This window comes from Schistocerca piceifrons, chromosome 1, assembly GCF_021461385.2.
Source record: "Schistocerca piceifrons isolate TAMUIC-IGC-003096 chromosome 1, iqSchPice1.1, whole genome shotgun sequence".
Lineage (NCBI taxonomy): Eukaryota > Metazoa > Arthropoda > Insecta > Orthoptera > Acrididae > Schistocerca > Schistocerca piceifrons.
Genome location: NC_060138.1, coordinates 356,644,024 through 356,665,552, shown reverse-complemented (window position 1 = coordinate 356,665,552; position 21,529 = coordinate 356,644,024). Strand labels below are relative to the sequence as shown.

Here is a 21,529-nt window from a genome sequence, read left to right as displayed (position 1 = left end):
TTGTGTAGCATAGGAAAAAGGCTGTATGGTGTGATAAGCAATAACATGGGTGTGTGTGGAAGTGGCTGATGCTTATTGAGTTTTATTTTCCCTGTGTTGTGGCAATGGTAGAATCTGACACCTGTGCTCTGCTCCTTAATTTTGGTTGATGGCAAAATTAATGAAGGCCTCTATAACAACATTTTAGATAATGGCATGCTCCTTTCACTACAGTAAGAGTTCGAAATTGGACCTTTTTCTGTATCAGTGTGATAATGCTCCTGTTTAGAAAGTAGGGAGCTTCAGATGTGGGACAGCCAACAGAGTGGTCATCAATGCAAAGGAGCACTGGGTAAACACATAGTAGTAGCAAATGAATAAGTCTTGAGGTCATCAAGCTGATTTAGCACTGTCGTAGAATTAGTAAAAGAAAAGAAAACAATGTTACTTACACAATACCAGGCTCACATCAGACATTGACAAACTTTGCATTAGAAGATCCTGCAATACTGTGCATCATCAGCATTTTTGGCAACACACATGAAATAGTCTAATTTACCAAGCAATGGGCAGGAGTATTAATAATACTTTTTACAACTAACATTATTATCATGAATGTAAAGGATTTTAATGTTGAATTTTTGTTGTGTGTTACTTCTGGTGGTGGACCTGTTTTTATCTGTATTTCCAAAAATAAAAATTAATAAAAAAGTAGTGGCAATATAAAGGCATTCCTAAAGTTATCGTCAGCTTATCATGGTTTCATTTCATCTGGTAAGTCACTTGAAAAATCAGTAAATGTTTTACCTGATAATACTCAACATATCAAGCACTTAACATTAAGCAATTAAAGGAAAACTATTGTGGATTATATTAAAAATTAATGAGTCAATCAGAATACTTAAGACACAATTTACAGGTAGTATGGAAAATGAGGGTTATCACCCATGCAGTTTATGCAGAAAATATTACTGAAGTCTAATTTCATAAGAGAGTATGATAAATTTAAGCAGTGAGAATGGATAAACTCAGTTTTGTTTTCTTCATGGTAAAAGTATGAACATATCTAAAAACAAAGATGATGAGACTTACCAAACAAAAGCTCTGGCAGGTTGATAGACACACAAACAAACACAAACATACACACAAAATTCAAGCTTTCGCAACAAACTGTTGCTTCATCAGGAAAGAGGGAAGGAGAGGGAAAGACGAAAGGATGTGGGTTTTAAGGGAGAGGGTAAGGAGTCATTCCAATCCCGGGAGCAGAAAGACTTACCTTGGGGGAAAAAAGGACAGGTATACACTCGCGCGCGCACACATACACACACACACATCCATCCATCCACACATACACAGATCCGCACATACACAGACACCTGTGTATGTGCGGATGGATATGTGTGTGTGTGCGCGCGCGCGCTTGTGTATACCTGTCCTTTTTTCCCCCTAAGGTAAGTCTTTCCGCTACCAGGATTGGAATGACTCCTTACCCTCTCCCTTAAAACCCACATCCTTCATCTTTCCCTCTCCTTCCCTCTTTCCTGATGAAGCAACCGTTTGTTGCGAAAGCTTGAATTTTGTATGTATGTTTGTGTGTCTATCGACCTGCCGGTGCTTTTGTTTGGTAAGTCTCATCATATTTGTTTTTAGATATATTTTTCCCACGTGGAAAGTTTCCCTCTATTATATTCGTAAAAGTATAAACAATTAGATATATTTCATTTAATGTTTTCTTGCAGCCAAATATTTTAGAACAACAATAACCTTTACCAAGAAACCTTGTAACAATAACAGGTAATGGAGCGAAATGAAGTTTGTAGCTTGTGGGATGAATTTTGATGCTGCAAAAACATGAAGTTTTCACCACGGGGCCATATTAGGAAAGTATCACCTACATATTATCGGAAGAGACTTGGTTTAAGTTCGGCCGAATCTAGTGGCCTCTTTCCAGTCGTCCACAAAAAAGTTTGTTACCACAAGGGAGGAGGGGGTTATTCATGGCAACACCAGTGGTATGCTTAAAATATTCACAGTTTAGTAAAAAGTAGGTTGAGGAAAGTGCTTGATTAAATAGAGCAGTTATATCGTCTTGATTCAGCCGAACTTAAACCAAAAGTCTTCTGGTGACATGTAGATGATATTTTTGCAGTGAGGCTCCACGGTGAAGAACTTCAGGCTTTTTCCAGGATCTAAAATCAATACACGAGAACATCCAACTTACGATGGAAGTGGAGAAGGGTGACTGTCTGGCATTTCTGGACTTTTTTGTCAGTTGGAAAGTGGTAGGATCCCTGGATGACGATGATGATGGGTTTGTGGGGCACTCAACTGCGTGGCTATCAGTGCATGTACAAATTCCCAACCTTTGCTCAGTCCAATCTCGTCACCTCCATGAATGATAGGATCCTTTGAGTAATCTGTCTACCATAAGTCCACACACAGACAGACCTGTATTTGCAGGCATCTAGTTGCCGCCAACCACTGCAAACTACAGGTGTCCTTCAGACATTAGTACACTGTACTCTATTGCATCTGACAGAGACAGCCTTGCAAAGGCGCTGGAACACCTAAAATCTATGTTCAAAGGATAATAGATATTCTTCACATCAGATCAGCACGGTTTTTACGAGGAATAAAAATGACTACCCACATGAGCAAATTAGGCAGAATCCTAAGGAAATATTATGTCAAAGTAATCTATCAGCCACCTACAAAGACATGTGCTCTTCTCGGTTCAGTAAAGCATGATCTGGGATTGCGGACAGCTGGAATCTCCAGAATATCTTGCCATGGTGGCAAAGCCTAAATTGGTCATTCAAACATTTTATGACTAGTGACACGTCCTGCGACAATTTTATTAATTTGACATTTGAACTTTATATCCACAAGCCTGCATTCCAAAAGAGAGTGCAATGTAGTATAAGCACTAGGCATGCCCCTGTGCACCACAGGTGGAGCAATATTTGAAGAGTGTATGAAACTTGACAGAAGTCGCTCATAAAGCAACTGCTTTTGTGCATGCTTCTCCAAGCCAACTTTTGGTATAAAGTTGGCTATGTGAATCAGCAGTCTTCAGCGCAAAACATTCACCTGAAGATGGCTGCGTGGTTGTCAGCTGAAATATCATGGAAAGAAGTCTACATCAGCCAACTGCAGTCCCAAAACTTCACAGAATACTTTTTGTGCGACGAAAATTACCAGAATCACAAGGTTTGCATATGTTTATGCACAGACAGACCATAAAACTTACAGTGGAGAAGAAATGTACAGAAGATTTAAATAAAAGTCTGGCAGATTTAAAATTTTCCTCATCTAATCATGTCGTGAGAATATGTTCATCACAAGACTGTATTGTTCATTACATTACAATTACTCTTTGGGTTTATGGAGAGTTATGTTTTGAGATATTCAAATCTGCATGTTATATAAGTGAGAGGCTAGAAATACTTTTTAAATAAATGTGCAGTGTAGTTGCAGCTGACTAGGCATCCAAATCAAGTGTAGAGTTATACTACAGGGAACTGCCAAGGTGGTTGGCATAGCCTGGACGCCAACAAGCAATTTATGCCAACAACCTCTGCAGTTCCCATAAACTCTGCACTTGACTTGGATGCCCTGTCCACTACAGCTATATTGCACTTTTGTTAAAAAAAAACTATTTTTAGCCTGGATGTTATCATATATGGCATGCTAACATCCAGGCTATGCCAACAACCACTGCACACTAGGACTATGTTTCATAGTCTGTTGGTAAATAAACAAGTGTAAGTCTTGTTTTGTTCATCTTCAATCAAATACATGTATACATCTTCCACATGTACAGCTGTTACAAACGAGGTCGATAGTGGGCTAAAACTACTTCTGAGCAACTGAAATGGCCTTTTCAGTAATTAAACAAACAGTTGCAGAGCACATGGAAAAATAATGACTTACATGGAAGTTTAGAGGTTATTGTGATTTTCCTTGTAAAGGAATGTTAATTTGGCCAGTTAGTGTATTGGAAACCAAGAATGTGCCTCCCACATATGGGAGAAGTGTAGTATTCATTTACAAAATTACAAATTATGCTAAACTAGATGGAATCTCAAAACAAAATCCACAAGGTGAAACCACTAATATCAAGAAGTTATAGCTCACAAACAAATTAGACATCTACAATGAATGGGGACACCACAGCAGTGGACAGGTATTGCTAATGTGGAGCAAAATAACTGATCGTAGGAAATTTAGAACTGACATAAAATGCAGATTAGCAATTTTAAGAAAAGTTTTTCTGCAAGAGAGAAATACATTAACATCACACAATCATTTAAGTAAAACTAATATGATGTATATTCTGAAAGCAACTGCTCAAAATGTAGCCTTAAGGGGAAGTAAAATATGAGTAATAGACAAGAAGAGAACAGGAGTTTCTGAAATATGGTGCTACAGAAAAATGGTGAATTTTGGATGAATGCATCAGGTACTTAATGAATAGGTACCGAATCGCATCAGCGAGAAAAGAAGCTTTGTGATACAAACTCGCCAAAGCGAAAGGTAAGTTGACAGGACACTTCCTGAGGAATCAAGGACTACTTAATTTAGAGTGTGTGTGTGTGTGTGTGTAAGGCAGCTTCAAATGGATGTAAGTTGCAAAGAATTATGCAGAGCTGAAGAAACTTACATAACAGACTAGTATGAACAGCTTCATCAAAGTCTTCAGGCTGAAAACTACTTCGGAAAATAGCAGTGGTGAGAAGCAGACAGCCATGTAGGAAGAATGTATTTTGTGCAGCTGTTACTCCTCATCTACACATAATGAACTTACAACATATTTATTGGCCTAGTCTCTCGTAAATTTTGGAATATATAGGTTCTGGGACTGTGAATTGTCAAGAGTACAGTAGCGAACTAAGTTCTCAATAAAATAAACATATTACAGACCAGAGAGTATTTTCCTATGAAATTTCTCTATATTTACATAGAAGTGAGTAAATTCCGCTCAGTAGAGATCACATGAAAATTATAACTTCACAATCACACTTCATTACAATATTAAATGATAACTTTATTTACAAATACTTTTAAATATACAGACAGTCAATACTGTGTATGCTGAAGTACTTTTAAAGCATATGGAAAAAACTTATTATGACTATCTGTTTGTATTAATATAGTTCAGCTACAAATATTAAAAGCGTGCAGTCAGTTCTGTGCAACCTTTTGTCTCGTAAAAATGTACTTTTGAACTACACTACATCCATTTATTTTCTCAATAGCAATGCCATGTAGGAGCAAAAATATACTTTTGAACTACACTACATCCATTTACTTTCTCAATAGCTATGTAGGAGTATTGTGGACATTTCGGTTTACCATTTGGCCTCTCTTTAATAAATATGTCATTAAGTTCAAAATTAATAATTATCTCCCTTATCATTTGCCATTTTCTCCTCTTTTTTTTCCTACCTTTATTACAAGTATGACATCTTAACTTCAGGAGGTTGAGATTTTATGTTTGTGTCCAAATGATATTGGTTAAATTCTGATTTATGTATAAGGCTGTTACTGTTTTCACTAAAAATCCATCTTTATAATAATGGAGTGAGAGGGCAGAAGAACAACAAACAAGATGATAGCAATGTGTATGATAAGTATGCAACAAAGGGTGCATTAAAATAATGAAACCGACAGAACTCAAGAATATCATTTGCTGCTTTTGATGTGACTTTCAGTTTTCATAATAACCTATAAATATAAGATTAATGCCTGCATATTGTAATATACTACCTCCTAATTTTATTCTACTTGGAAGTGTTCACAGATAACCTTGCAATACAGTGTTGATAACAATTTAAATGTTTTATAGGAATAAAAAATTCAAACTCATTTTGATTTTACATGCTGACCTTCAATATGGAGCAGGAAAATTATTCTAGTAACGTAACTCAATTTATGTTGTTTGAAATAGGTTCAACGAACTACATACTAAGTCATTAATAGAAGAGCAAAAATAAATAAATTCATGAACTAGTTACTATAGTTAATCTATGGTAGTTTTGACAACTGATGTGTTTCAGGGATTAGCGCAGTAAAGGAAACACAGACCCTGGCAACAAATTTTAAACTACTCTTAATGTATACCAGAAAGCCAGCTTATTTTTAAAAGCACAAAATCTTCACTATATAGACTGAAACTAAGTCTAACCTGCAGCTTGAGAAGGAAGTCACCAATAGCTTTTTTACCAACTGTTTCTATTTTAGAGCGATCCACTTTCAAAAGAAGATCTTCTCCCGGTTTTGTTTCTGTGACACTAATTAGTCCTTCTCCGGCTTCCAAAAGTACTCGCATTATTACATAACGAGCTTGAGAATGTGCCTACGAAGAAAGAAAACAACATTAACAGTTGAACTTTTAGGAACAACCTCTCGCTCGCTTGGTAAAATGGCAACTACCAAAAAAAGCTCCTTACCTGTAACCATGCTTTATTACTTGGATTGTACATTTCTAATGCTTTGGCTACAGCGGTGTAAATCAGACTCAACCAGTTGACATATATGATATCATCAGCTGCTGTTCCTTCAAAACCAAATATCCTGGAAAAAGAATAAGAATGGAAACAGAAACTGTTATCTAGGGAAAAACGAGCCCACCATGAAAATGCACATACAATAAAGCGGCAAAATAATATATAGTCTTTTGGAAAATATTGTGATATGGCACTTGCATTCAATGAAAATCACCATCATCATCATCATCATCATCATCATCATCATTATGCTCAGTCAGCTATTACCTTCATCCATAAAGTCCTATTTGTTTTTGATAAGTGTCGTACCCTGTGCATATGTTACAGTATAACTACAATGACTGATTATTTTGTTAGAATATGAAACAACAACAACAAAAATTGTAAATGATGCAGCATAGCTTTTGCGTGAGGTGCAATTTTGGATTAGATGCCATAATTTACAAAAAGAATAGTGCCAGTAATGAGAAAATCATGTGTAATGATATTGCTGAAACTTTCAACATCATAAAATTCAGCTAAACTTAATATTCAAGCCGATTAAGACCGCCTGCAATGGTAGCTGAAATGTTGGTAACTTTATCGTATTATAATGTGGTCACACACACCCAGAAGCTTCTTACTGAAATTAACTAGTCACAAAAACTGATGCTCCCATAATAAAATGTAATTTTGCTAGAGGCAGAAGGTCTAGAATTCAATAAAAAAAATACCCCCTCCTCTTTGAAATATTGCATACAATGACTGCTGTATTAATATTACTTTGTTTAATCTATTGTGCTTGTTTTGAGAGGAATGATTCCGAATGTATGTATATTTCTTGTGGCTACCGATAAGAAAGAAGTTTGTCTCGGCACGACATCAGGAAGCACACACTATTAATTTGCATCATTTTTAAACAAGATTTATCATTACCTTGATAACTGACAACATTCTGGTTGTGTTAAGTGCAGCATGACACTACATATATATTTTAGTCAACAGGACAGTAACCTTTTACAGATGTTCAGGTAAGTATAAAACACAGGAATAGAAGGAAGTGCAAATAGAGCAATAAAGTATGCCCCAGAAGATGTAACAAAAAAAAGGAGAACAAGTAGTCATGCCACAAATAAGAATAGATTGTTTTTTGGTAAGATCAATTTGTAAGTTACACAACAAGTACAGTGACACAGAACTTTCTTCAAGTAATGTGTTAAGAGCAGAGGGTCTTGAGACCACAAGAGAGTTTAAGGGTGAAATAAGTCTTAAACAATTAACATGCTGGATCAGAAAAAGGTGACTGTTTTTTTCTTTTCTTCATGTTTCTACTGTGACATGGCAAAGTACAAAAGCAGCTAATCCCATCTGCATTCCAATTTTGTCTACATTTCTCATTCATTGTACTTAAAGCAATGTTTGGCCTTATTAATTTATTTGACCAACTTGTGCCAGAAAAGGGAATTAACAAAAACACAGGTGGGGAAAAAAAAAAACCCACACACATAGAGTGGTCGGAAAATGTCTGAAATGCTTGTAGGATGTCGCAGGGCACGTTGTAATGAGACATAAACGCTAAGAAAAAAAATTGGATATGTTATGCTGTTTCCGAGTTATTTACCATTGAAGTTAGCCAATAATATCGTTGTGTGAGCAAATTCAAGTTTCAGCTAACCAAATAAAGCACCCACTGGACAAAGCCACCCCTGGCAGACCACTTGAATGTGCACGCATGACACCCCGGTTGGCTAATATAGATGCTAAATTACTTGGAAACGGCGCAACATTTATGTCTCAGTACAACCTGCCCTGCAACGTCCCTGCAAGTCTCTCAGACATTTTCTGGGCACCCTGTATATGTGAAATATCTGTCACCAGGGCTGCTGCTAAGTGTTTTGCTGCTCTAGGAAAGAACTGAAAAATGTTGCTCTTCTTTTTTTAGTACCATCAAACTCCCCTATTCCCACACTCCAGCTCCTCCACCTCCCAACAAAGCAAATGTCCTATTATACTTTTAACCATTAAACTCAAGTGCCCAGAGACCACCTCATTTTCTGGGAACAGTCCTCAATTCTTTCAAAATTCATTGAGGACAATAAATGTCCTCAATTTCTTTTTTTTCTCTCAATTTATGAAATTTCCCTAAATAATAGAAATAGGAAGAAAGGGCTGAACATTTTAAACTAGAAATCAACTGAATCTACCAGTGCAATAAAATTTAGCACTTACTTTAACTAACTGCTACAAAATTTGTACTCAAAGTGGCTGCTTCAGCTTTGAGGTAGGCAGAGGCAATGTGTTTACTTCGTCAAAATAAGTAAGGACTTATTAAGTAACTGTTCTGTATTGTTTTGAAAACAATTTGGTGAATTGATTTTTCCTCTTTTTCATTTTTTATTCTGATCTGCTCAATTTTCTCACTGTTTGATTTGAAATTAATCTTTTTCTGTCCTTTACTGCCCCTAAAATTTGGCTGCCCTAGGCAGCCACCTAGTCTTGCTCAATGGCGTAAAAAACGACTGTGCCTGTCACAGGTTCCAACTGTATCAGCATAAAAGTTAATTAGCTGCTGTAACTGTTCCCACCATTTATGTCTCTTAGTAAGCTTCTATTGTATACCAAGTCTTCACTGGCTGTACCATACATTATGAGTAACGTACACTGAAGAGCCAAAGAAATTGGTACACAGGCCTAAAATCGTGTAGGGTCCCCGTGAACATGCATAAGTGCCCCAACACAACATGGCATGGACTTACTAATGTCTGAAGTAGTGCCGCAGGGAATTAACACCATGAATCCTGCAGGGCTGTCCATAAATCCGTAAGAGTATGATGGGGTGGAGATCTCTTCTGAACAGTACATTGCAAGGCATCCCCAATATGTTCAATAATGTTCGTGTCTGGCGAGTTTGGTGACCAGTGGAAGTGTTTCAACTCAGGAGAGTCTTCCTGGAGCCACTCTGTAGCACTTCTGGACATCTGGGATGTTGCACTGTCCTGCTGGAATTGCCCAAGTCCGTCGGAACACACAATGGACTCGAATGGATGCAGGCTGATCAGACAGGATGCTTGCGTAGGTGTCACCTGTCCGAGTTGAATCCAGGTGTATCAGGGGTCCCATATCACTCCAACTGACATCCCACACACCATTACAAAGTCTCCACCAGCTTGAACAGTCCCCCGCTGACATTCAGGATCCATGGATTCATGAGGTTGTCTCCATACTCGTACATGTCCATCTGCTTGATACAATATGAAACAAGACTCACCTGACCAGGTAACTTGTTTCCAGTCATCAACCGTCCAATGTTGGTGTTGATGCGCCCAAGCGAGGTGTAAAACAATGCGTCATCCAGTCATCAAGGGTACACGAGTGGGCATTTGGCTCCGAAAGACCATATCAATGATTTTTCATTGAATGGTTTGTACGTTAACACTTGTTGATGACCGAACACTGAAATCTGCAGCAATTTGTGGAAGAGTTGCACTTCTGTCACGTTGTTGTTGGTCCTGTTCTTGCAGGATCTTTTTCCAGCCACAGCAATGTCTGAGATCTGATGTTTTACCAGATTCCACATACTCATGGTACACTCGTGTGAGAGTCGTACAGGAAAATCCCCACTTCATCACTACCTTAGAGATGCTGTGTCCTATTGCTTGTGTGTTGACCATAACACCACATTCAAACTCAATTGAATCTTGATAACCTGCCATTGTAGCAGCAGCAACAGATCTAACAACTGTGTCAGACACTTGCTCTCTTATATAGGCACTGCCGACTGCAGCGTCGTAATCTGCCTGTTTACATATCTCTGTATTTGTATACCCATGACTATACCAGTTTCTTTGACATTTCAGTATATAAAGAAGATAAGATACCAACTGATTGGAAGAAGTGATTGATCTTTAGTGTTTAAGAAAGGGAGAAGGAGAAAGCTTTCAAGCTACTGAGGAATTACCCTGCTGTCAAACTCTCTCAAGACAACAGAAATGATGATAGTAAAAAGACCAAGAATAAGGATAGAATTTCAGTTTAAAGAAGAACAACATAGCTGCATAATGATAAAAGTAGGTCAAATGTTCCTCTGAAACTAATGAAAAAGTACTGGGATAAAGGAAAAGGTCTGATAATAATATTTTTAGACATAGAAAAAGCTTACAGCATTGTTCCAAGGAGCAATATCTGGGAGTACATGCACAAACTATGAGTTTCAATTTCTTTAGATTCAACTACTGCACAGAGACTGAAAGCAGTGTACAAGTAGGAAACCATGGATCAAAATGGTTCCCTACACAGAGGTGTACAACAAGGCAGTGCACAATCTCTACTACTTTTTATGGTACCCACGGGTGTAATTATTAAAGAAATTAGAGCCATAGAATATGCATATTTGAGCACATTGGTTTCTGTGAATAAGGTTGCCATCTGGAGAGAGACTGAGCAAGAGCTTCAGAGGAAAGCAGATCATTAGACCAACAAACTCAATCAACACAAAGTAAACTGTGAGTAAGAAGAAAACAGTAGCAATGAACTTGAGCAGAACATCTGGCCAAAGTAGCCTCAAACTCCATTGAGAAAGAACTGAATGATTGGAAAGCTCCAGTTACCTTGGAAGTATTTTATCAAGCAAGTGGAGTGCTACGTTAGAAGTCCAAAAAAAGTGTCAAAAGTTTCCTCGGTCTTTATCACATACAAAATCTACTGGAGGATACAGCAGTTCTCATAAAAGCCACATAAACAATATTCAAATCATCCATTCTGTTATATAGCTTGGAGACTTGTGCACTATTGAAAGGAGACATCAGCAAACTAGAAGCATTTGAAATAAAATTTCTGCAACAGACAATATGAGACCAAACTGGGAACGAGTGCCTTAGGAACAATGTGCAAGTGACCTGTACAATGGAGGAAAGTTTATGCATTGCACAGTTGAAATAGTTTGGGGATGTGCAAAGGATTTAAGAGACTAGAACCTCTAGACATTGCTTGGAAATGACAGTACATGGCAAAACACCTGTTGGAGATTCCAGAAGGGGGTAGCTAGATCAAATAAATGAAGAACTCCTTTAGCAAGAAGAAATATTGCAACATGTAAAAAAAGAGAGAGGAAATTTATACGATAGGAACACATGGAGGCATGCTGTCTACGAAAGTCCTACCTGCTTCACTGGAAGGCTACTACCCTGATGATACTGGCCAGTTCTATGAACAGACAGACGGGGCTGTGATGGGTAGCCCTTTGCCACTGGAAGGCTACCCTGATGACACTAGTGAGTTCTATGAATAGACAGACGGGACTGTGTTGGGGAGCCCTTTGCCACCCATCATTGTCAATCTTTTTATGGAAGATTTTGAGGAATGTGCTTTGTTGTTAGTGCATTAAAAGCGGCATTTTTTTAAAAAAAGAAGTAACTTTTGTTGTTTGTACTCATGGCAGTGACGATATGTACAGCTTTTTAGAACATCTAAATCCAATCCATTCGAATATCCACTTCACTATGCCTATGAAAAGGATGGCTGCCTTCTCTCAGTTGCTGTATCAGACGAAAGGTTGGATGATAGTACTTTGAGATATGCAGTTTATAGGAAGCCAATTCACATGGTCTTCTATCTAAGGTCTGACAGTTGTCACCATCTGGCTCAGTGTGAAGAGGTACTTTGTACCCTGGTTCATAGCACTAATGTAATGTCAGACCTAGAAATTTTATCGGCTGTGTTGGCTCACCTTGAGGTTACCTTTCGGCAGAATTGTTATAGTGAGAGACTGATCAGGCACACATCCTGCTATCAATGAAACATGAATTGTGTGTGTGATAAGAATAATCGGATGGCACCTACACTCCAATTAAAATTATTTGTCATTGACAGATTGCAGTTTGTGTGTGTGTGTGTGTGTGTGTGTGTGTGTGTGTGTGTGTGTGTGTGTGTGTGTGTGTGGGGGGGGGGCAGTGTTGCCAGCATCAAGCCAGCTGCACTTCAGAAAGAGAGCTGCATGTACATACAAAATTGGCAACACTGTGGGCACATGGCACTATAGGAAGAATTACGATTGGCTGGTGGCTGGCCCCAACCACTCGAATTGCTGAAATGTGAATCACAAAGCAATTTCAATCTGAGCATAAGCCTACCTCTTCTTTTTATGGCCTTGCATAGTTAGTATTACCAGAGGAATTGGTAATTCTGAGGAAAAATAGTAAAAGAGTATTTTTTTCCCCATCATCTAACATTATGAGCAATGAGAGAAGTGTTCAACGATTTTGAAAGTAGGACGTTGACAAGCAACCTGACTAAAAACCCTAAGAGATTTTGGTTGTAAGTAAAATCAGTGTGTCAAAATCATCTATTCATTCTCTCAGTGACCACACCGGCACTGAAATGGGAGATAATAGGGAGAAGACCGAAATACTGAATTCAGTCTTCTGAAGTTGTTTCACTGCAGAAGATCGTAACACTGTCCCACCTTTCAATTGTCGTACGAACATTGAACTGGCAGATATTGAGATAACCAATCACGGAATTGAGAAGCAGCTACAATCGCTAAGTAGGGGAAAGGCTTCAGGACCAGATGAGGTACCTATAAGATTCTAAAAAGATTATGTGAAAGAACTTGTTTCCTTTCGGGCAGTAATTTATCGTAAATTGCTTGTTAATTGTTGACAGAACTCAACAAGTCGCTCTAAATCGACAGATGTAATAGTAATATCTGGAGTACCACAGCGAAGCGTGATAGGACCATTGCTGTTTACAATATATATAAATGATCTAGTAGACAGCATCAGATGCTCTTTAAGGCTATTTGCAGATAATGCAGTTGTTTATACCAAAGTAACAATGCCAGAAGATAGTAAGAATTTTCACAACGACCTGCAGAGAACTGATGAATGGTGCAGGCTCTGGTAGTTGGCCTTGAACGTAAATAAATGTAACATACTGCGCATACATAGGTAAAGAAATCCACTACTGTACAGCTACACTATTGATGATAAACAGCTGGAGACAGTATCTGACATAAAATATCAAGGCATAACCATCCAGAGTGACCTTAAGTGGAATGACCACATAAAACTGATAGGGGGAAAAGCAGACACCAGACTCAGTTTCATTGGAAGAATCTTAAGGATGGTACAAAGATTGGCAACTAGCTCTTAAACCCAAACCTCCAGATGTCAGACACTCAAAGTACACAGATAGTGTATCAACCAAAACACCAATTTAATTCATGGTATGTTCTGTCATCCAGTAGAAATGCTTAAAAAGTAATTAAAAGGAACATCAGAACTATGGAGCACAGGAAAGGTATATCTGCGAGTGATAGTTTTACAGATCTCGTGTGCTCGAGTTGGTAGAGTGTGATTTGGTCGTGCCAGAGAACTCACTTCTATCTCCAATGATAACAACTTGTTTTAACTGTCAGTGTGTGAAACTGTCATACGGGAGAAAATTTTCGTGACATGTAAAAGGACTTTTTGGATTTTGTAGCCATGTTCTATGGGCAGTCTGCTTTCATTTCATATGTTGAAAGTAGCAAATCTATAGAGTACACTGCGTTGGACATGTGCGACAGAACAGACACTCTCCTGGTGAAGCAGCTAGTGCATTTGTAGTCTCACAGAATAAACACACTATCAGAACAGTAGAATAAAGAAACAATTGCATTACACATGTGGAAGTCTTTAATAGTCCCATATAACACTTGCACATGTAATACAGTCACAAAAATGGTCATCATTGGGGCATGGACCCAGGACCCTTGGTATGATAATCTAACATTCCACCAACTTCCCCACAGAAGCAATACATAATTATTAGCTACTCACAGTTATGCTTTATCTATGCTCCACAGGTCTGGCATTGCTTTTAATCAATGTTTATGCCCATGCAGCACATAGCACAAATTAAATCGGAGTTTCGGTTGATTCTCTATCAGCATAACAGTGTTTGGTACCAAACTGAGTGTCTGACATCCGGAGGTTTGGGTGCTGGCATAGAAAAACGTAATTTTGTGCACTTCACATAGCTTCAAAAATCTAATTAAACATTCATTACACAATTAATGAGTTACATCTACAGTCAGTTAAATCAGACATAAACACCTAGAAGTACTGAACTGTAGATGTACGGTACAGTGCGCCAAGACATCTATTTTTGGTTCAAAATGTAGCACATTTCTGTTTTTCATAAACTGGAAAATCAATAATGAAATGTAACTGAGTGTGAAGTAACGATAAATGTTACACTGACTGCAGTACACTAGATGTATAAATGGTGCATTTTTCTGTTCTCCATATACTTTAGAAAATGCTCTACTTTCATCTTCTCTTCAATATAGGCTGTTGGCAATTTGTTAGACATATCTTGCCACAATTCCAAAAATTTAAGTTATGACACTGTGTGTTAACTGTAGTTGGCCAATTGCCAGATGGGTTAGAGAGAGGTAAGGAGACTACTACAGGGTGAGGAGCTTTGCAGGTGAACAATCCACACCTATCTAGAGCAGTTTATGCAACTTAACCTGTGCTTTAAGTTCTCTGAAAGCAGAGGTCAAGCATGAAGGTAAAAATCACTTAAATATTGTTTGTAATCTAAACCCAAACCTTCTTGGCATATTTAATAAAGATTCTCAAAGCATCAATTACATACTGTATTTCATGGGCTGTGAGACACTACAGTCTATAAAATACACGGTAATTTTAAAGCAATTTTTTAAAAAATAATATTTTTTACAATTTTTATTATTAGATTGCAAAGCCAGACTAAAAAGAAGAAAACCTTAAGTTTATAAAACTGAACTGACCTTCAAACCCCCCTGAAAAATTTCTTCTTCTTCCTCTTTGTCATCATCTTTGTCCTCTTCATAAGTAAGATCATCTTCACTGTCATTGAGACAATTATGTATGCCACATCGTTTTAAAGCTACCTTTGGCATGAATTCATATTGGGTTTCATCCATCATCCGTTCGTTCCATTCCTCTCTCAAACGCTTTAAATGGTTTGTTTATCAAGACATCATGAGACTGTGATTGTGAATTAAGTCCTCCCTGAATAACAACAAGCTCTGTATTTCCCTGTCTCACTTTGTCTTTCACAGAGTATTTCAAGTGACTACTGCACTGATCTAGCACAAGAAGAGAACTCTTCTTCAGTAAAACACCTTTCCTTCTCTCCCACACTTTGTTAATTAATTATTTCATACCAGCCTCATCCATCCAATACTTGCCATGTATGTGAACATCACCACTTGACAGTATTTCAGACGCATTGGCATTGTTTTGTGCTTGAAAATGATCACTGGATTAAGTTTAGTACTATCAGCACAACATGAAAGGGTAACAGTTTAGTGCATTTTTCCATGCCTCCTCATTTTTATAGTTACAGTTTTAGCACCTTTCATGGCAACAGTTCTGTTACTCGACACATCAAATGTCAGGAGTGTTTCGTCCATTTTTACTATTTCACTTAGTTCCACACCGGTTTTCTTTCGATGTTGAATAATAAAGCAATGGGAAGATAATACTTACTCTTCACACTCTTGAGGCATTTTCTGAGATAATAAGTCTGTTAAGTTCCACTGTGGCGCTAGCTTATGAGCGTGTATTTGAATCATTTTTGTATAAATTCCAATTCCATTTTGATGGTGTCCTCGAATATTTCAATACGTCATCTAGTTCTGGCCATTTTACATTCAGTCCTCTATTTGCACATTTAGTCTTCTTCATTCCTATCAGTTCTTCTTTACTAGCCCGCCAATTGGGAATTTTTTTTCTATTGGTGGAGGGCCAAAATGCCACCAGCGGCTCTGTTTCCATGTTATTCTGCATATGCTACTAATTTTAGTTTATAGCCCACATCATGTGAACACCTTTTATTTTTTTCCATTATGAAACTAGCAATTAACAAAGTATTGTACTGTTACTGCAATGCTGTGTCATAGACTACACAGTGTTCTGGGTTCTTGATGGAGGGGCACGAGAGAGACAGTGTTAGAAAGCATGAGAATCCCCGCAACTCATATTCGTCTCATCAGCGTACTGCTGCTGCCGCCAGGTGAATCCAATGTTGCCATTTAGAGGTAAGTTTCCTGTGATGTCAAATATATCGTCATTTTCAAGTCTATCGGGAATTTTAAATCAAACATTTGACCGTTTTATAGTAATTTCAATCACAAGATGCACCTGAATTTTGGAGGCAACTTTTTGAAGAAAGACTTGCATCTTATAGACTGTAAAATAGGCACACAATCACAAGAAAAGCAAACACTATTAAATGGAGTAAATTACAACACAACAGCCTATGATGTGTATCACACACAGTACTGTTATCTGGTTAACACTGGCTGTAACCAAAAACCCTAATGATTCAGGACCAAGTGGCTCATCAGCCAACTTTAAGTTAACACACTGCGTGTCACTACATATTTCAGTAAAAAATGTAGTATATCAAACTATGCCTTTGCTACTTATTCAACGTTAGACTTCTAGTTAAACAATCTAGTTTGAGAAGATGTACCTCAAATTAATAGATGATCTGATATACACAATTAAAACTCACTTTAAAACATCTCTGTTTAAACACAGATACAGGCCAACACATTCAGCTCTACATTCTTCATATGTTGAGCTCAAAGTCGTAAATTTGGAATCATATGTCTCGCCAACCTCATACCATGACTTTATCTGAAACATTTTTAAACAAAAAGGGTAATACAGAGCCACAAAAATTTTCCAAATATATAAAAAAATATAAAAAAATCACAATTGGGATATAGTTCAGAATCTATGGACTAAAATCAGATTTATTAGAAACCGCAATAGGAAAAATCTTTGTGAAATTTTAGGTGTAAATTATAACAATTAAAAAAAGTTCCAAGTGAGAAGGGTGATATATCTCATACTTTAAAGTTACTGCTGTGGGTATATTTTGGGTTGTGCTAGGTGGGCATTAGCTGTCTATGAACTATTATTACTGGTTAATGGTGTTTTTATGCTAGTAGGGTCCTGATTGTGTTATATGAGGTGAGCTATTTATGTTTTTCTTTCACACACATGCTGAATGACAGTCATTGAGGATTAACTGACATATGCCCATTTTGATGAGTTTATTTGAAGTTGTGCAAAGTGTTCGTAATCTCACTTTTCAGTGTCACCATGAATCATCTCAAGTATGCAACAAAATGTTTCTCCCTTCATCTCATATACTCGTAAAACTTATCTGGTTATTCCAGTAACTGAGGAAAGAGTGTACAGTACTCGCCATTTTCTTTTTGAAACAGATATAGCTCATTCACAGGCATTTGGAGTAATTTTAATAGCAAAAGCTGCAAAGCAGCACTCATCTCCAAGCACAGAAGCATCTAACCACCTTAACAGAGTCTAACTTAACCTAATCTCCTCCATCCCACTAAAAACTGACAAAGGCAATTAGACACACTGTGATGAAGCTGTCATCCGATGTTATTGAGCAGCCTATGGTGATTGTGTCTGCTGACTATTGTCAGTGCCACTAAGAGCACAGCCTAAGAAGCGTTAAGCAGTGGATGACAAAAAATATATATTAAGTAAAACAACAACATGAAGTTTTTTAAGCCTGTTAAAAATGGCATTTAGGTTATAAAAAAATAACCTATGCTTGAAAAAGAAGAAAAAAAATTGATGCTGGGAATGCTATACATAGTGGTTTGTGTGTGTGTGTGTGTGTGTGTGTGTGTGTGTGTGTGTGTGTGTGTGTGTGTGTGTGTGAGAGAGAGAGAGAGAGAGAGAGAGAGAGAGAGAGAGAGAGAGAGAGAGAGATTAAACTGAATACTTACAAAGGTGGTAAGGGCATAGACACGGAAAGGACCATATGATCAGAATTTTATTTTGCCAGTTACATAAAATGTTTAGCCACAACTAAACTATCTGCACGTACAAAAATGAAATACCATTTTCAGCATGAAACAGCTACATCACAAAGAGACAAAAAGACATCAGAATGTATGATCCGTATGGAATACTGCACAATGAAACCTAAAGCATCAACACATCATATAGTACCCATGTTGCATGTTACAGTACTTGATTGCCAGTAAGGTATTTCTATCTGGTAACCAACGGTAGTGATGATGAGCACAGAATAAATGTGACTCACTTTGCAGCACTATAGATGGTGCAGAAGTTGTGCCAGGCAGTCATATAACCCTCCACTGCTGATGCGAGTCACAGCAGTGAAGTAGTGCTGAGCGCCAGGAGGCTGTTTCTTTATTGGTATAGCTATGTGGACTGTCCAGTGCATTGTAAAAGGAATAATCTGTATTTTATGCAAAATAATTTGGGTTGTGCACGAAAACACATTCTTGTCCTCAGCGCTGAGTTAGTTTATAACTTTATGCTGAAGGAACAGCCACTGAGCTGAGTGCTTTGCCAGTTAGGAGCTGACACCAGTTCCCTACACATCTTTTTTGTTTTCGTAGTAAGCCACAACTGATTTTGAATATATGAATTTATCAAATTATTAGTTGTAATGAATTTGTCATATTATTAGTTGTATTCACAACCTGTTACTATGATCATTTGCAGACCCACATGCTACAGCTTAGAAATTCAGTTCTGCAAAGTAAGTGTTTGAGCAAAGACTTCACTTTCCATACTGTGAGGTGGCTGCTGCAATGGGACTTCTGCTACTACTGCTGTAGCCTTCCCTGCCACATCATTTGTGCAGGTAGGAGTCAGGTAACTATGTGTGCACACTCTACCACTCACAGAAATTTAATGCTGTGTACAAGCAGTGGTTGAAAAAGACCCTGTCGGGAACCAGAGCTGAGTGTCACAATCTGTCAATGACAATATATTTCAAACCTGACAGGAATTGCAGCTGTCAGTGAATGCAGGTCCATATCAACCAGTTTCTGAGTGTACACTGCAATCCAATTGACATTCAGAGTTTGGTACCTGAATATAAAGTTGTGTGTCTTCAATTGACCAAATGACATACAAATTGGGCACTAGCTGACTGGAGACACTCACTGTAGTTCTCCGAGTCACAATTTTGCCTGTTTTCCATTCTGCAAGGCACTGAGTGCACAAGTGGCCAAACGGGATGATTAATCTGCAGTGTATGAATGGTGCAGTTCAGGCCAAAGGCAGTTCTGTTATGTTTGTGGTTGTTCACCATGTCACAGTTTAGACCCACCCATTCACGTTACTATGAACATGAATCAGGAAGTTTACTTAAACATTGTTGGCAATCAATTGTTGCATTCCAGAATGAGATTTTCACTCTGCAGCGGAGTGTGCACTGATATGAAACTTCCTGGCAGATTAAAACTGTGTGCCCGAATGAGACTCGAACTCGGGACCTTTGCCTTTCGCGGGCAAGTGTTCTACCATCTGAGCTACTAAAGCACGACTCACGCCTGGTCCTCGAAGCTGGCAGAAGTAAAGCTGTGAGGACCGGGCATGAGTCGTGCTTCGGTAGCTCAGATGGTAGAGCACTTGCCAGCGAAAGGCAAAGGTCCCGAGTTCGAGTCTCGGTCGGGCACACAGTTTTAATCTGCCAGGAAGTTTCAAGTGTTGCATTGTCTTCTACACCTTCATGGTGTGTATGCTGAAAGCATATGGTGACAACAGCTATGTTAACAGGGCTGCACTCATACTTTCCAGCTTTGAGAAACATTTGAGCATCATGTAGCACCTAAATTGGCCCCCACTAAATCACTCAATCCTAATCTTATAGAAAATGTCTAGTACTGTTTGGAAGACTCCAGATGGATATGGTGGTCCCATAAGTACCCGGCCTGACCGAAAGATGGCAGTCGTTGAAAAATCTCTCTGGATTAGAAAGTATACGATCTATGAAGCATATGTTTTAAGTTTGAAGACACCACATTGTTTAGTATTTGTTTGGCAGCCATCAATAGTGAACGTTGTGAGTGAACTTGTGAAAATGAAGAAAATTGGTAATTGTTACATGATACAATTTTTTTTAAGGGCTCGATGCAACCAATATTGAAACTGAGCTAGTTTCTACTTTGGGAGAGTCTCCTACTTTGTTGAAAAAAGTAAAATATTGGGTAACTGAGTTTAAATGAGGCTGTATGAGCTGCCAAGACAAGCATAGCAGTGGTTGACCAAATGAGGTGACACCTCCAGAAATGGCGGAGAAAATCCACAAAGTGGTACTGGATGATCAACAAATGAAAGTGCGTGAGCTAGCAAATATAGTAGGCATTTCAAAAAGTGCAGTACATCACATACTATCTGAAAATTTGGACAAAGGAAAACTGTGTGCAAGGTTTGTGCTACATTTGCTCATGCTCTAGCAAAAACAGTGTCGTGATGATGTTTCAATTGAGTGTTCAGCAAAGTTTTGCAGCAACGAAGCTGCTTTTTTGCTCCGTTTCATAACCAAGAATGAAACACAAGTCCACCACTTCACTCTTGAGACAAAAGAACAATCAAAACAATGGACACAAATTGAAGAAAGAAAGCAAGGACCCAACAAAGAAAACACAAAAATGTAGGAAAAAATGTATTTATTTTAACATAATCTCCTTTCAGTCTATACACTTTTCCCAGCGATGTTTAATAAGTTCAATACCCTTTTTATAATGAGAACTGTCTAACTCCTCAAAATAGCCATTAACTACCAACATCACGTCTTCATTTGTTGAAAATCTTCGACCACAGAGCCATTTTTTCATTTGGAAACAGAAAATAACCTGAGGGGGCTAAATCTGGCGAACAGGGTGCGTGTGGTGGCAATTCGAACTTTAATTCATTGATTTTGGCTATTGCAATAACAGGCTTTTGAGCTGGTGTACTGTCCTGTAGAAACAACACTTTCTTCTTGGTCATATGTGGCCATTTTTGCTTTATTTTGTTGCCCAAACATTGCAATAAGTTTGCATAATACTTGCCATTGATAGTTTTTCCTTTTTCAAGGTAGTCAATGAAAATTATCCAGATGCCATGACCTTGCCTGCAGATAAAATGGTCTCGTTGGGTCAGGTACTTATGGCACCACCCTCGTATACCTGAAGAAACTTGTGAATATTTGCCCTCGCCCAATTGAATCCATTATTAAGGCTA

The 21,529-nt window shown here is 38.1% G+C and overlaps 1 protein-coding gene across 3 annotated transcripts in view; it reads right to left on the bottom strand.

Moving 5' to 3' along the window:
• The window catches only part of LOC124794598 (dipeptidyl peptidase 3), a 140,706-nt gene that overhangs the window by 17,117 nt on the left and 102,060 nt on the right, over nucleotides 1-21,529 (bottom strand). For all 3 annotated transcript variants that reach the window (XM_047258113.1, XM_047258107.1, XM_047258106.1), the window contains exons 11-13: nucleotides 17,016-17,140; nucleotides 6,432-6,555; nucleotides 6,167-6,337 (exon numbers count right to left, since the gene is read on the bottom strand). In XM_047258113.1, coding sequence (XP_047114069.1) covers nucleotides 6,167-6,337; nucleotides 6,432-6,555; nucleotides 17,016-17,140 — 420 coding nt within the window. The remainder of the gene's footprint in view (nucleotides 1-6,166; nucleotides 6,338-6,431; nucleotides 6,556-17,015; nucleotides 17,141-21,529) is intronic.